The sequence below is a fragment of the Centruroides sculpturatus genome, unplaced genomic scaffold, assembly GCF_000671375.1.
Source record: "Centruroides sculpturatus isolate CEXI.00-Female unplaced genomic scaffold, Cexi_2.0 scaffold240, whole genome shotgun sequence".
NCBI lineage: Eukaryota > Metazoa > Arthropoda > Arachnida > Scorpiones > Buthidae > Centruroides > Centruroides sculpturatus.
This window is the reverse complement of record NW_019384461.1, coordinates 105,078-123,100: the sequence shown is the minus strand read 5'-3', so window position 1 is coordinate 123,100 and position 18,023 is coordinate 105,078. Positions and strand designations below refer to the sequence as shown.

The following is an 18,023-nucleotide window of genomic DNA, read 5'->3' as shown; positions in this document are numbered from 1 at the left end:
GATCTCTGTTTAGAAATTGATTTAACCCCTTTCGCAACGTTAGCAAATTTAATAATGTCTTTATTTTTCACGATTGTCGATATCGTCGTTCTCGGAATACGGAATGCAACAGTTAAATCTCGTTAAATCTCGAACACGCGTGCCACCTTCATATTTCTCAACAATCTCTTTTTTCAGTTTCGTTGTGATTCTAGTCATTTTTTTATTTTTCTGTTGCCCTTTTGCAATTCATGATTAATAAAAATAATAAAATGTTACTTACAAATTAAAAATCAGAAAAAATTTAACAAAGTTATAAACCGTAGCACCGCGAACGTCTAGTATAGTGTAGTGCACCGATAGTGCTACTTGTTCATTGATGGCGCGTATAATTGAATTAAGTCGTATACCGAGCAAAATTTGTTTCGTCCAAACAGGACGTATTCCGAATTGGACGTATTCTAAAGCAGACGTATACCGAGGTTCCACTGTATTATATATTTTTATTTTTAAATTTTAAATTTTGCCGCCTTGGGAGCCAATTTCGTAGCGTTTTTAGCTAAAGTTTAAAATCGTATTTGTTTCTTTTTATTTTTCCAAAAGAAAAAGCCCCAAAATAAATTCTTGTACAGAACACATGGAAAGCTAGTTAAGGCACTGCATAAAGTATCTGCATAGTGAATACAGCAACGTTTTTAAATGTACTGTATTGAGAAAATGAAATGCATATAAATTCGTTGTTTTTTTCAAATATAAGCTACAAAAACTAAAACATGTCAAAGCATTCAGTAATATTTTTTCACGCAGTTTCATCACGTGTGTAACTCCTAAATAGGGACCAGTTTTCAATAGAAAATCTTCTCGGGAGGTATACCCTCTTGGCAGATCGCCCATGTGTTGTACTGCTTTATTGCCATCAATCCAATCTAAACTTTAGGAATTCCTTTTTTTTATAGCGGGAATTCTGATACAGAGATTTTGGTTACCGGTCATGACTGTAATTAAAATTTAAATGATTATAATCATATAAATCTAGCATAACTGAGTGATAATTTACTGATAAATTTAACTATATCAGCATGAAATACAAACACGTAAATTTTACATTTTAATTCCATATAATAAATTTGATATGCCGATCTTTTCATTTGTTTCTTATTTCTTGAGCAACAGTGTATTTAACATTAGCAACTCCGATAACCTTAGTACACTTAATTACATATCAAAATATAGGTTTATAAGTTTGTTTAGTATTCCAATTAGAAATTATGTTTTATTTAATATGCTGTACACAATGAAAAGGTTATAAAGCCAATGACACACTAGCCGATTTTTTTATACGATTCAGTTGTACGATAAAAGTCTGAAAATGTGTCAGCATGAAATTGGAAATTCAATTAGTCGTACAATAGTATGGCTCTTCTACCGTACAAATTTTTATTTAGGTAGAACTTCTACTCTCTAGGGCAAAAATCGAACGAATGTTTCTTCACAGCCAATGAAAAGGTCTTTACGCGACACGTGATCTTCATTCGAGACAAACATGGTAGTCTGCAAGTTTGTTTGAGACGACGAGAAAGTTAGATGCTTGATTAATCAAATTGTCAATATATATAAATACATTGACAATTTGATCAATCAAGCATATAAATTACCACTCAAAAGAACACAATATATATGGCTTTCGCCATTTCTTTGGAAACAACAGGTAAGATTACTTGAATTATTAAAATACAGTAGAACCTCGATTATCCGGACTAATTGGGGATGAAGGTAGTCCGGATAAGGAAAAATCCGGATAATCGAAACAAATACTTTAATTTGTCTTTTAAAGATAATACAACACGTTTTCTTTTCGATGACATATCGGTAATATTAAAAGTAAATACTGTATTTAAACCGTGATCAAATTTTCAAGAAACAAACGTTCGTATTGAATTTGAACCTCTACTGACTAACACTAACAGACTACCTATTGTTTAAAAGGTCCTCTGGTGGCGCAAGAAGACGGATTTTATAAAATAAAAAGCAGTTGAAACTGCATTTTTATGAATAAAAATTTGACAAACTATTTATCGTTTCATGACGAGTAAAATTTTTTAGTCGCGTTCGCGGCTTTTAAGTAATGCATAAACCTTCGAGGCGCGAGGCCCTTCAGACGCGAGGCATAGGCGGTGGCTCACGTCGTCCATGCCTTACGCCGCCCTTGGTCATAGAAATGATGCAATTTGAATATAAATTATACGAATGTCAAGTTATATTTTTATTACTACGTAAAATATATTTAAGAGTTTATGACCACTGTGCTGGGNGCAGCCGAACTACTTTCCGCCGTCCAGCGCCACGCTACGGCGAATTTAGGCGGGTAAATTGAGTTTACTATCGTCTGTACAGTATTATATATAAATTAGTTACTGTACGCATAATTATATATTAATTATATATAAATTAGGTACTGTATATATAATTATATATTAACTTAATTTATTTTATCTTTATTATAATTATATATATACTTTCCGCCGTCCAGCGCCACGCTACGGAGAGTTTAGGCGAGTAAGTTGTTTATTATCGTCTGTACAGTATGTAAATTAGGTACCGTAAGATCTAATACAGCACTGTAATTTTATACATTTCTTGTGAAAGCAACATTTCTTATTCAACGGCCATAAAAATTATTTATATTAATGATGTCTCCAAAGTTCAACGAACTTTTCGCAGAAAAATAACTTATCAGAAATCGCCCGCCGTTTGGTGCGCTGCTCCGCGACGAAAAAAAGCTTAAGCAATGGCGACGTCGAACGGTGCACACTCGGTAAGTAATCCTACAATTTTTTGTTTATAGCATATACGGATTATTCCCAAAAAATTACACGTGTTTTGGAAATGTTGAGTCGAATTAGTCTAGAATCGGTTAATTTTATAGAAGAAAACCTTTCAAACAGCCTTAGTCCGTAAACTTCACACGTGTCGGGCTGTGATTGGCTCATGTATTTAAGGATTCCTACAACGTAAAATTCTAATAAAGTGGAACGTATCTAAGCGTTATAGGAGGGTCTACTGTATGTTGTATCAGTGTTGTTCAGAGATAGAAAGAGTAATGTATCATATCTGAAAGAGGTTGAACTTATAAACATTTTACTCATTTTTAGCATTTATAATTTTTAAAAATTTATCTATATTTATCTCTATCTGTATTATCTATAGCCTAATTAATATCTCAGAACAGAAAATAAAGAAATCAAACAAATTAGAAGCCAACACACAAACAATTTTTCCACTTTTATTGACTTTTTTGAGGGGTTCGGGAGGTCTCCAAACGTGTAGATTTGCAAGAAAAATATGGGGGTCAAATTTGACACGATTCCAATACTTTTCCGTTTTATATACATAACAAGCTGGTAAGTAAATAGGAGTCGGAGTCGGCGGATTTTTTGACGACTCCGACTCCGACTCCGACTCCGGCTAAAACATCAAAACTCCACGACTCCGACTCCACAGCCCTGGATATTTGAATTCAGATTACTCTATATTGACGTATAGAATAATCTTAATTCAAATAATCCAAATATTTTAATAATCGGCTAGTGTACCATTGGCTTAACCTGTACATTTTATATTAAAATATTACTGTATGTAATAAAATAACTATGAAAATAAACAAACAAGGTAGAACTATTTTTAGTCAACTGTTAAGAATAAAATCATAACATTGCATTGAAATTTTTTCATTAAACTGCACAACAGACTTACAGCAGACATAACGCTACTGCACCAAACGAAAACAAATGCTGGAAATTTCCAAAGAGAGACTAAGAAGTGTATTTCACAGATTCTGATGAGCTCTGCAAGGTTTTTCTTGGACACTAAAAAGTATCCCCTGTAAGAAAAATTAAAACAGAAAACTCCCGGTGGACGTGAACGCACTATGTATAGATCCTATGGACGAGTGCCTACTTCCTGTAACTAACAGTTACTGCTTGCCGACTATCGAACGTTCGAGGTATTTCAAATTTCGATTGAAATAAAAGCGATGTTAATTTTCGCAAAATCTTTCTGGTCGTAATATACGTATATGAAAATTATTTGTTAATTCAATATCTATCGATTTCCTGGATCCTACAGAGACTCGTCGCCATAACCTAAAACCTCAACTTTCTCGAATAAAACGCATAAATGAAACCCGTGGCTTTACAGGAGGATACTTTTTAGTGCTTAGAATAACCACGCGAAAGCTCATCGAAATTCATGAAATTCATTTCTGGGCAGGGCGGGTGATGAGGGATGGGGCTTAATACATCCAGACTAGTCACTCATGAAAAATTTCTGGAGAATCATTCACCCGGATTCAATTTCCGGTTTCCCATAGCGATAGGATGACGTCTTAACCGTGAGCCACTCTGTCATCCAAATAATATTATGTCGAGTGGGCAGAAAACACTAATAGTTGGTTTCGGGTTCGCGCCTCACTAAGAAAGTTTTTCGGAGTTTCTTCACGTTTGTAACATCTAAATAGCGGCCGGTTTCTCATAGAAAGTCTTCTCAGGAAGTATCCTCTCTTGGCAGATCGCCCGTGTGTTTCGATGCATAATTTCCATCAACCCAACCCAATTCTTAGAAAATGTCATTTGTTGTAGTGGATATTCTGATACAGTTAGTTCAGATACCGGTTATGACTTGTACCGGTAATTAAAATTTAAATGATGATAAGAGTATAAATCTAGCATAATTAAAATTTTAATCATTATTCTTTTAAAATATAAATTTTTATTTATTAGAGAATACAAGTCGACTTTGAAGATTTTTCTATAGAATATTCATTTCAATGTGCATTTGATGGCTTATTAATATTTGATGGAGATTCTATCAAATCACCTTTACTAATTCAGGCTTGTGGTTCTACTCCTCCCAGACGAATAATTTCTTCTGGTAATGCTTTATATTTCGTCTTTTATACAGATGAGGTTAGAAGTTTTCACGGGTTCAAACTCAATTTTAATCATATAAATAAACTAAGTAAGTATTTTATAATTTTTATTTATTTATTTGTTTGTTTATTGTTATATTTGCTGGCATGTTTTATAATTTTTGGCAGTCAAGTTTCATTAAATTCTTGATTATGCCTGTATCAAGAAGGTCTGTTTATTTGAAATAAAGTTAAAATAAATTTAATTTAAAATATCATTTCAGTTACATGTTCAGAAAATCAACTTATTTGTAGAAACAGGAACTGTGTAAATTTAACTTCAATCTGGGCAGGGCGGGTGATGAGGGATGGGGCTTAATACATCCAGACTAGTCACTCATGAAAAATTTCTGGAGAATCATTCGCCCGGATTCAATTTCCGGTTTCCCATAGCGATAGGATGACACCTTAACCGTGAGCCACTCTGTCATTGTGATACGTCTGCCATCCAAATAATATTATGTCGAGTGGACAGAAAACACTAATAGTTGGTTTCGGGTTCGCGCCTCACTAAGAAAGTTTTTCGGAGTTTCTTCACGTTTGTAACATCTAAATAGCGGCCGGTTTCTCATAGAAAGTCTTCTCAGGAAGTATCCTCTCTTGGCAGATCGCCCGTGTGTTTCGATGCATAATTTCCATCAACCCAACCCAATTCTTAGAAAATGTCATTTGTTGTAGTGGATATTCTGATACAGTTAGTTCAGATACCGGTTATGACTTGTACCGGTAATTAAAATTTAAATGATGATAAGAGTATAAATCTAGCATAATTAAAATTTTAATCATTATTCTTTTAAAATATAAATTTTTATTTATTAGAGAATACAAGTCGACTTTGAAGATTTTTCTATAGAATATTCATTTCAATGTGCATTTGATGGCTTATTAATATTTGATGGAGATTCTATCAAATCACCTTTACTAATTCAGGCTTGTGGTTCTACTCCTCCCAGACGAATAATTTCTTCTGGTAATGCTTTATATTTCGTCTTTTATACAGATGAGGTTAGAAGTTTTCACGGGTTCAAACTCAATTTTAATCATATAAATAAACTAAGTAAGTATTTTATAATTTTTATTTATTTATTTATTTGTTTATTGTTATATTTGCTGGCATGTTTTATAATTTTTGGCAGTCAAGTTTCATAAATAAAATTTAATGAAACAGTCTGCAAATATAATTATAAAATTATTTATTTTGTTACTACACAGTATATAATTATTTTATTGAATTAATTTTATGGACTATATAGCAATATAGTCCATAAATTTCCCGATTTTCCTTTATTCCGGCGAATAGACCCGTACTGTACATGAATGGTTTGGTGAAATAAGGCAACGCACCACAAGAGTAATCTGCCAAGGGGGATGTTTCTCAGGAGGATTTTCTGCCCAATATTTTGGTGTTAGACACGTGTAGAAAAACCGAAAAAAACTCCACGCGGATAGAAATGACGTCCCGATCCGTATTACACGATATATTATGAATATAAAGTTTAAATCCGTTATAATTTATCACACGTAGTTCTAAAAAGAGATTCCATTGAATTCGTGAATGTAATGTAAAAAATTTTGAAATTATGTAATTATTCTTAAATTCTTGATTATGCCTGTATCAAGAAGGTCTGTTTATTTGAAATAAAGTTAAAATAAATTTAATTTAAAATATCATTTCAGTTACATGTTCAGAAAATCAACTTATTTGTAGAAACAGGAACTGTGTAAATTTAACTTCAATTTGTAATTATGTGGATGATTGTAAAGATGGAACAGATGAAGAAAACTGCAGTAAGTCTGTACATTCCGTATATAAATATGTTAACTACATTTTATAATTTTTATTCAAGTTTTCACTTTTCCTTTATAGAAGTATTGATATAATAATTTATAATGCCATACATAATTTTTTTTTATCAGAAGGTAAGAATTAACTTTGAATTTATTTGATTAAATATTATGGAACATTGGACACTTCTTATCATTTCCTAATTGTTTAACTGATAAATATTCCGCCACAAGTTACGACTTCAGATTGAACTTTCAAAAATGTTTTTGATTTGGCAGTGGAACTTCAAATTTTGTTATTCAATATTATCACAATTACTTGTAAATCGTTGTTATAATTTTAAATCATTATTAAATTTATTATATGTGATAAGAACTATCTCTCCTGCAGATCGTAGCCATATAAATTTTATAATTAAAATTTAGAATAAGTTTTTGGCATAAATAATTTCCGTTTAAGTTTCTAAATGTTCTAAAAGAAGTTTTCAATTTATAATATGCAATAAAATTTCTCCAGATGACCACCCCTTTATATGACCAAATTTTCTTATATCAGAATTATTTTTAACACAGGACTCATTGTTTATAAACTTCCTTAACTCATGCTGACTACCCTTTTATCCGATCAATGATCATCTCTCTTTACAGTAAACACCCTTTTTCAGGCGACGAGTTTGGTCGTTTTAAAAAGCTTTAATGTATATTAATTTATTTTTTGTTGTACAAATATAAATAGAAAGTAATCTGATTTTATTTAGGCTTGAACATTTCAAATCAAAGTTATTGAAGTTAATTCTCAACAAATTAAATTTTTTATTTTTGTTCAGACATACTGTAACTTTCATTAGTTCAATGCATTTTGTATATATAAAAGTCAAGACAATTTTGATCTACATTTTTCCAATTCGAAATTAAGGATTCCGTGAGTTTATGTCTAATTTTATGTAATTTACGAGTGAAAAATTTCTCTGCTCGCATTCCCAAAAGGATTTAATCAGTTAATCAGTATAGAGGAAATCAAATATGCTTGTATTTAACGATAATAAAACTTTGATTGTATAAAGAAAAAGAGAATGGTGTTACACTGCTATTTAAATTTTATGGGCATTTGTGTTATATTTATGTGAATCGTAGCTCAATTTGAAAACCTCAAAGTGGCCTTGAAAATTTCCAGAAAGATGGAGGAGAAATTCATTCCCTATACTTGATTTTATAGAAAATATTGGAGATATCATGAATATTCTGTCGTTGTCTTTTGGTGGTCATTCAATAATATGTTCGACGAAAGACGAATTCAAAAGCCTTGAAATGATAAAACAATTACTTTAAACTCATTTGTGGTCGTTAATATAAGTTTGGTTTTGAGGCATATTAATAGCCAATTGAAAATTTATCATAGTTATCCAACTAGAAGAATTTTATACTGTAAGAATTCGGTCAGACGTTCTTGAGGGAATGTCTAATCGAACTTTTACAGCTTCGGGAGAATAAATAGATATAACGAAGGTTATATAATTTATTTAGCAGTAAAAATATTTGAAATTTCTGTAAGAAATCTCTTGAATTTAACTGTTGCAGAACTAAATGTAGTCCTTCGAATATAAACTAGCAGTCGTCAAATCAGACAGTTGAAAAGTGATTTAATTTTTCAAGCAGTTGCAGGGAGAGACTGCATTATTAGTTGTAAATAGTTAATTGTTTATTGCAACCCGTAGGGTATTGGATACCTTTTTATTTCCTATAAACAGTTTAAAAGGGGATTAGTCTGGTTTGACAATTGTCAACTTGTATTGGCAAGACTATACATTAGTTCATTATGATCTGAAAGTTATTATAAAACATAGATCTTATTACAGTTAATGAGAAAATGAAGCGATATTGTTTCTTTAAGACTAATTTCCTGATTGATAAACTTATTTTCTCAATTTGAAGCTTAATTGTAAGTTTATTATTAAATATTATACCTAAGTCGTTAATAGATTTGGTGTGGGTTATTGATTGAGTATTTATGGCAAAAGGAACACGATAAAGATACATTATTAAAAAAATACAAACAACTAAAATTACATTAATTTTTAAATTCAATTTTTCAAATATATTTTTAAAATATTTAAATTTATTTGTAATGCATGAAGGTCAGAATTAATCAATTTGATAGCATTGGCGTATTAAAAGATTTTATAGAATTAAAAATTGTAAAAAATTATTTAAATTATTATTCAAAATGCAACATTATTGAATTTCGTAAATAGAAAAAAAAATTTTAAATTTTTAATTGTTAGAAATTTATAAAGTTTGTATAGGCAAATGATATTTTTTCCAAGTTTCAAAAGGTCTTTTATTTTTGTGAAAAAATGGTTATTGTAATGTGCATATAAATTGCTAATTATAGTAAACAATATTAATATTCATTACGTGTTCACTATACTATTTGTTTGTTTAGTTAAGTTACTGTAACGCAAGACTTGGGCGATTTGTCTGGGGGAATGCCTTCCGGGAAGTCATTTTTAAGGGTAACTGGTCCCTATTTAGGCGTTACAGACGTTGAGGAAACCGGAAAACTCCACCTGGCCAGCCCGTTCTGACCCACGACCGAACTCCCAGTGTTCAGGGAACTGAAGTGCTTTTTTCTTTTATTTGATGCTCTTGATCCTTTATATGAGATTTTGAAAATATCCCGAATGAAAATGAAATGCTTAGTTTCATTTTTATATACAAATAGATAATAAAAATTTAAACATCATTGTAAGAATGAAATATTATCTTTTGCGTTTGAAAATTATAAATTATTTATATGAATAGGAGTTAGAATAAGAAATTACAGATATCTAATCCTTATCTTCAAATACATAATATAGTAAATTGAGTAAAACATTTCAGGCTATCGATTATCGAAAAAAACGATATGTGGTCGGCCTTACTTTAATCCTAATTTGGAAAATAATAGAATAGTAGGAGGAACTAAAGCAGTTCCAGGAAGTTGGCCTTGGCAAGTTTCTTTGCGATTTCATTCGGCGGAACCGTATGGACATGTTTGCGGAGGATCTCTACTTAATCGGGAATGGGTAGTAACAGCTGCTCATTGCTTTCGGGAGTAAGATTTACTTTAAAATACTATAAGTAGAATAAATCGAATTTTTAAAATATATTTAGTTGTATCTATTTATTTTATAATAATATGAAAATTTATTGTAACTTACATTTTATTTTATTTTAATGGAATCTAAAAATTAATGATACAACGTTAGATGATGGTTATTTATACAAGGCATGAAAAATTAAATCCTAAAAAAATGCAGTGATATACATTTTCACTAAAAATATAATATTTAGGCCTATGTGTTTACAATATGAGAACTTTAGATTATTGAATAACTTTTAAAAGATGTTTATTGCATTATAATTTATTAAATACGTGATATTTTCAGTTTATATAACACATCATTGTGGAGTGTCAGTTTGGGCAAATATCATAAATTCAAAGAGGACAAAACTCAACTAATTCGTTACATCAGAAAGCTTTTCATCCATGAAAAGTATCTTGCTAAAGTAAAAAATCTGGTAAATTAATTTTATAATTTTTGAATAACTGTTTCAATAATTTATGTATTTTAAAAATATAAAAATTTTTTAAAATGAACTTTATTGAGATTAATATTTTAGTCACCGAATCCTTCAAAGGGTGGTAACGGTTTCAGGTTATCAATGTCGTCATTGGAGTTATCAGCAGGTATATCAGGAGTTGTAGGAGGCCTGGGTAATGTAGACGACGGTGAAGAAATAAAAGTAGGAGTAAGAGTCCTGGGTGTAGCTTTCGAGAAGAATCTCGTTAGTCTGATCGGCTTTGTAGGTTTCCTTTTTTCCTTCATAAATTTTACGACAGCATCATAAAAGTTTATTAAGTTTTCGTTCCACTTTCTTGGACCATTCAACATTCCACACCCTCTATTTCAAATATAGCCGCATTCAATTTTGAGAATACGCCAATAAACTCCTTTATATTGAACTTCTTTCGTGCTTCTATTTGTTTCTTTTCTTCCTCTCTCAAATGCTGCTACTCTGTCGATTTTTTTGCACTTCCTTCGATTATCTGCGCTTCTTCTAAATGAAGTCATGTTTTTCCTTTTTTGTTGACATCTTGTTCAAGCATAAATGTAGTTTTATTTTAATTTTTGATTCTTCGTCCTGTGAGCACTAAGAGGATCTTTTTTAATGCTCCTTCGTGGATGATTTAAAAAAGCCCTTTAATCTTTTATCTTCTTTTTTAATCATCCACGAAAGATGACCTAGTTATAGGAATGGAACTACGCATTTGGTTAGTTTTTTCACTTTTTCCGCTCTGTGGACACTAAGTCCACAGAGGGCGTCTTTTAGCAAGCCCATTGCGGGTTCGGTCAGGCCCACAATGTGGCGACCGGGTGGTGAGGGACGGGGCCTGACATATACGGACGGACCACCTCCCGAAAAATTCCTGGGGATTTATCGACCCGTCTGGATTCGAACCCGAATCCCCAGAGCGATAGGTTGCCACCTTCACCGCTCGGCCATTCGGCCTAGCATTCGGGTGGTGGGAGACGGGAACCGGCATATCTGAGACAGACCACCCCAGAAAACTTGTGGAGTATTTCAGGTAGGTTGACGACTTAAAATAACCATTTCGGCTGCATAAATGTGCTGTGAATTCATACAATACTGTAATACTGGATCAAATTCAGGAGATTCCCTCGAAACTTTTTAGGGGTGGTCTGCATCGAATATGTTTCATTTAACTCTCCATACTGAGCGGCCCACCAGTGACTGAGTAAATAAAACTTCTAAGTACTGGTAGATGATTCTGGGTTCGCGCGTGACCAACGGATTGGCCGAGTGACGTTTTATGAAATTTCTTCGTGTGTTCAACACCAAAATATAGGCAAGTTTTTCCACAAAGTCCTCTCGGAGCATCTCTCTTTGACAGATTGCCGTTGTGTTACGTTACCTTATTTCATCAAACCAAACCATATCCAATTTGAGTTGACCAAGCTCAATGGGGAGGCCAGATAGTGAGAGATGGAACATCCAGGTCAAACAACCTATGAAAACCAAATTCCAACCAAGCGATAAAAGCGTCAGTTTACCACCTTGATCTTTTGTCATTTGACTGTACCGCAATATTTAATTAATAATTGTTACTTTTAACAGTTGCCTGTGGCTTGTTTTAATAATATAAGGTGATCTTAATTAATAGGTATTCGAAACTCTGTAAAAAGAACTATTGGACAAATCTTAACTAAATTTGGTATACATACTGTCCTGAATATAAGATTTCGATTTTCGGAAAAACTTTTTACTTAAGTTCATCCGCTAAGGCGAAATTTGGAGCTATTTTCATAATATACATATTACGTATGTTTTCTAAAGAATTTCGGATATAAAAACTATCGCAAAACGTTTTTCACAACTCTTCGATAGGTGAATGGTCTTTATAGTCACTTTCCTTGTTTGCTCTTGTATCAACGAAACCGCAATTCCAGCTCAGCATTTAATGAATTTCAGACGTTGCGACTCCTTTTACACCAGAAAGTTGTTAGAAAACGTACGTAAAATATGCTGTACATTAAGCAGAAAGTAGCTCCAAATTTTACCCTGGCGGTTGAATTTTGAAGTAACTTCTAAAAATCGAAACCGAATACTAGGGACAGCATATATACCAAATTTAGTTGAAATTTGCCCAACAATTCTTTCTACGGAAAGTTCTGAAAATTTACTGTTTAATATTATGATTATCCTGTACTAATGCACATCTTTTGAACACTTAGGTTGTTTATAAAGAAAGACAATTTATCTTCTGAATTACTATTAATTCGATTTTAATAATATTAACTATTTCGTTTCACTATTCATAATAACGTAAACAGAAATGCATTTTCTATAGATTATAAATTTTCCGTAATATAATTTTAGCGATTAATGTAATCAAATAAAATTTGTAAAAATATTACAGTAGCATGCTGCTTGACGATGATACTTTCCGAGAAAGTCTTCCTTAATTTAAGCGAACACTATAGAATGCACTTACATTAGACAAACCTGTATGGTATTATGTCAACTACTCATATAGGCTATATGTAACGAAATTGAAACATAATGATAAATACTGTATTTATTATCTAAACACATATAAACATAGAAAAGATATAGGCGGCTGAGTTTATCAGCTCCATTACAATCTTATGGAACTTTCGTCGAATAGCGACGCAATCTATTTTTATGAAAACTATGTCAGTTATAACCACAAAAGCTGTGTTGTAAAATGAAATCCTTATAAAAAATCAGACAATCACAAACATTTATACCCGAAGTCGGATAATAATCCTCGATTAATAAAATAAGAAACAACAAGTTACTAAAGCTTTTGATAAAATTTATTAGATTAGGGAAAAAATGTCATTACAATAACGCAGAAGAAAAAATAATAACTGTATGCGTTACTTCCAGTTCTCAAAATTGTCTGTTTCGATTATATTCCAATTTCTTCAGTAATTTCATAAAACCGGATTTTTTTATTTCTATTGAGGTTTAAATTAGAAGTATAGTTTTATTATTTACATTCTTTCTGAAATTTAACAACTTGATAATTTCTTGTGGCGTAATAAACACTAATATTGTGTTTTATTCTAAAGACACAATACTAGTGTTTATTACGCCACAAGTATAAAACAGGACACGGTTTCAAAAAGAAAAATAGATAATTTCTATTAATTATTTATTATTCTCTATATAACTAAAGGAAAAGGCTAACAGCAAAGACAACGATATAGCATTGATTAAATTAAATGCTCCAGTTCAATTCACAAAATTCATTCAACCAATATGTTTGGCAAAAAAATCACCTTCCAAAAGTACAATTTGTTATGTTACTGGATGGGGCGAAACTTTGGGTAAGATGAAATAATTCTTTCGAAAATACAACATAATTCATTATTTAATAACTTTTTCTGTTAATTATAGGAACTAGCTATCCTGACGTTCTGAAACAAGTAGCCGTACCAATTATCTCATATAAAAAATGTAAACAGTTATACAAGAATATTTTTGATATTAACGAAAAAATGATTTGTGCAGGCCATAAAGAAGGACGTCTTGATTCTTGCAAGGTTTGTTATAACAGTTTAATTTAAAATATATGTAAATAAATTTTTAAATTTCTAAACAAAAAATATTTCCAGGGAGATAGTGGAGGACCATTAGTCATGAAGAAAAAAGGAATCTGGTATTTAGTTGGAATTGTTTCATCTGGAAAAAGCTGTGCTGAAGTAAAGTATCCTGGTATCTATACAAAAGTAACAAGTTATGTTAAGTGGATCAAAAAAACAATGAAAAGAAACAAACAAAATTAAATTTCCAATAAAATGGATTTATTTGAATTTTCAGTAGAACATTCATAAAATAAATTGAGTTTTCTACATTTAATGACAATTAGCATATATATATATATATATATATATAATCCAGCAATGGGTTTCTCAACTTTCCTGGCAACATTTAAATTGTATGTAGCGCCATCTGTTATGAGATTTTGTTTAAAAATCTTTTTCTATTTTTAGATATTATAAAATGGCAAAAAGCTTAATTTTGAAGATAGGAATAGATTTTATATTTAATTAAAAAAAAATTGTATATGCTAACCACGAGTAATATCGTCTTTAACTTTGACCCTACTGGAGATACACATGACCCTTTTTATTTTCTTGTCCCCTCAACTTTTAATTACCAAAATTAATAGTGCCAATATACGAACTTATCAGCAAAATTTCAGAAATTTTTGTCAAAAATCACAGAAGTTATTAAGCTTCAAAGAGGGTGAACAAAATTGCGCCCCACACACAAATAGTGTACATACAGGAAAAACCCCGATTTTTTTTTTTTTTTACATTTCTCGAAGTTTCAAGATCTAAGTGCAAAAATGTAAAAATTTGGGGGAGTCAATTTTTGACCGATCGTCATACTTTCCTTTTGTTAGGTGTTTGGAAAGTAATAAATCCAAATTATTTTTATAATTCTTTAAAGAGGAAAATTAATATATTTTATAGTAAGCATTGATGTTTTAAAGGAAAGAAAGTCGAAGTCAATTTAGATTTCTATAAATTAACGGATGATTGGATTTGATTAGTTGACGAGAAGCACGAGCGCACAATAGGGTACCTGGCCGTTCTCAATTTTGCCATATTATTAATGAGATCGTTGGCATGTGTAAAGAATGAAGAACGATGAACTATTTATGAAAAATCAGAGTCCAGATCATATTCGAACTCTGACTCTTAATGATAGTAAAAAGATACATTACAGTATTTGCGATTGAAAACGAATAACCTGTGTTTTGGTGCCATTTTTGAAAACTAATTATAGTTTTAGAACCACCGTTATCTGTCTTTATCTTGTTTCATTTGCATTTGTCACTGGTTCAGCATAAATTTTGGATAAATTTTAAAAAATAAGCAATAAATCTTTATTGCGGTGTATCAAATGCAAGAGCAAACACACTAAAAGTATTTCATTGCTTTATCTTCTAAAAGGTCCAGTGGGTTGCAAGTTTTAAAAGTTTGAAAAAGTGCCAAATAGCCTATACTTCTGTTTGTTTTTAGCTTTTTCGGACGACTCATTATATATTGTCAGATAAAATATATTTGAAAAAGTACTGTATAAATACAATGATAAAATATTATTTAAATATCACTTTATAATATGATATCATTTACTGTCATTCATTTTGTACCTTTATTCAATAGATTAAATATTTATATTCACAAAGGAACTCAGAGAACGATAGAACACTAAATAACTCTTTTATTTGCATTTAATTCAGAGTTTAATCTTGAGTTCAAAGACTTAATAAATGCATAGTCATTATCTGAAAATTTTATTGTTTTAATTTTAGTATAGGCTTAACAGAAATGTATTTGACTAATTCTTTTATATAGAAACATTTTGTTGCTTTGTTACTATTGCAACAGTTAACAAAATTTGTTATACAGTATATATTATTTTTACTACATAAAATCATTAAATAGTTTACAAGAAATTCAAATTTTTCTCTTTTAAGACATAATTTTCAAATAAATAAATTTTAATTTTAATCTTTAAACCGAACATGCCCTTTTTATTTACTAGTAAACATTTTAAATATATTAATGAAATGAACTAATGCATTAAAAATCATGTGTACACAATTTTTACTAAAATATCTTTATTAGTCTGCAAGCATATATTTCTGATACCAAAGTCCACATAAAATAGTTTACATCAGAGTATGGCTTCGATAAACGCCGTTTTATGACTTCCCTGAACAAGTCTTAAAGAATATATCATTTGAAGTGATTTTTTAAAAAGATACATCTAAAAGTTTTTTATTATCATAAGATTTGTATATACTGTATTTATAATGTTAAACACAACGTTATATTACTTTCATCCTCTATATTGTCGAGATGGAAATGCTTCTTACACTTCATTTCAATTGGGACTAGCTCGATCATCAGTCATTAGTGGTTTAGAAATCAAAGATATTTGAATACAGTAATTATGATTATTAGATGAGTGATGGTTTAGGAATCATCCTAATCTAATAAGCATATAAACCATTCCTAAACCATTAAATTAGGGGTTTAGGAATGCTATAAGTATATAAGATATTTTAATTGTTAATTGAAGAGGTAGAGAACATATTATTTCAAACTTATTCGGAACTACTTTAGAAATTTAATATGACACAATTTTAGGTAATTTGTTATCTTGAGTTGTCAGTTGATCACTAATTACTAATGGATGCTATATTTTACAATGTCTTCTCTTCTAATGGAATAAATAATCTTTCAAAATGTATACTGAATACAGGATTACAAAAGGCAAAAAGAGCATATCAAGAGAAACAAAGCAAAAATATTTTTACAGCAATAAAACGGCTGATGTGCAATTATATAATGTGCAGCTGAAACGTGTTAATCTCAATGAGAAATCTCATAGATGATATTAGAAATGGATTTCTGACGTCAATCAGTAGGAAAATTATGAAAAAAAGTAAAGAATAATGTCATTATAGAAATAGGAAATATAAAAAAAATAATGATGTCAACTAGAATGGTATGATTGAATACAAAAATATAGAAAATGAAATTGTGTCAAAGGAAATGGTAAAATAATAAACATCTAGAAGATAACTAAATAGAACAGTGGGAAAAACAAATGGAGATAGGGACTGAAAAATCAGAGAAAAATATATATAGAAAACAAAGAGAACAATTTGGAATAAAGTTAAGTAAAAAATAACTATTGAAAGAGTAGTGTGACAAACATGATAAACTTTAACTTAATTTTAGAAAATTTACAAAAAAATTGTAAAATCGCTAGTCCTATAATTCAAAAAATAAAATTTTGTAAAATATTGCAATCTGAATAATCAGAGTTACATAATTAGCAGCCACTTGACACAAACTTCTTCTGATCGTTTTCTTGTAGGTTTCTAAAAGAGTATAAAAATGGGCGCGTCGTTTTTTTCGTTACTCGAGTCTTGACACAGGACTTGGAAACCGGAAAGAGACTCGATAAACTCGATCTTAAGCTAGTCAAATTCTGGTCTATTTACGTTTAATAACGCAAAATTATATTTCTTACTATGATGTGATACTAAATGCACTTCTAATTCTTATCTATGCACACTGTAAGAATTATGTCTGAATTTGTTTTAGTAACAGAGTATCATTACGTTTTTTGTGAACTGAAATAAGTTTTTATATAACAAACAAATTTTTATCAATCTGAATTAATTCATGTTGAATTTTCTAATGGTAGCTGTATTATGTGTTAAATAGGTAAATGTCTCTTCAATCCGAACAAATTTTCGGTAGACTTTCTCACAGCTCTACAGATTATAAAACTCCTTTATTGTTTTTCTACAGATGCATTTCGGGCAAGTTTAATTTTCCAGCCCCTCTTCAGTGCTACAAAACAAAATTCATATTGAATTGACACAAAACAACTCGAGTAGAAAATGCTTACAAGATATAAAAAGACATTTTATAATACCTTAAGATATCCCACATGTTTCTTCATCCCTTTTACAGTACTTGTACTATCAATTTACAATGTTTTCAAATTTATAATTCCCATTTTTTCTCTTAAGGGCGTTTTACATCGAAATCCATATCATTATGCTACACAACTAATTACAAATTATAATTATTAGTAACATTTTAAATCACTTATTTATAACAAATTTTTTCCTTTAAAAAAATATTTACTAAAAAAAATACATACA

At 30.6% G+C, this 18,023-nt stretch overlaps 1 protein-coding gene across 1 annotated transcript in view; it reads left to right on the top strand.

Annotated features, from left to right (window-relative positions):
• Positions 1-14,097, top strand: part of LOC111620851 (serine protease 30-like) — a gene marked incomplete at its 3' end in the record, with an annotated part of 18,224 nt that extends 4,127 nt beyond the window's left edge. Inside the window, exons 3-9 of the mRNA XM_023362850.1 lie at positions 4,758-4,995; positions 6,623-6,733; positions 9,611-9,824; positions 10,159-10,291; positions 13,500-13,650; positions 13,721-13,866; positions 13,939-14,097. Coding sequence (XP_023218618.1) covers positions 4,758-4,995; positions 6,623-6,733; positions 9,611-9,824; positions 10,159-10,291; positions 13,500-13,650; positions 13,721-13,866; positions 13,939-14,097 — 1,152 coding nt within the window. The remainder of the gene's footprint in view (positions 1-4,757; positions 4,996-6,622; positions 6,734-9,610; positions 9,825-10,158; positions 10,292-13,499; positions 13,651-13,720; positions 13,867-13,938) is intronic.
• Positions 14,098-18,023: the final 3,926 nt, after the last annotated feature.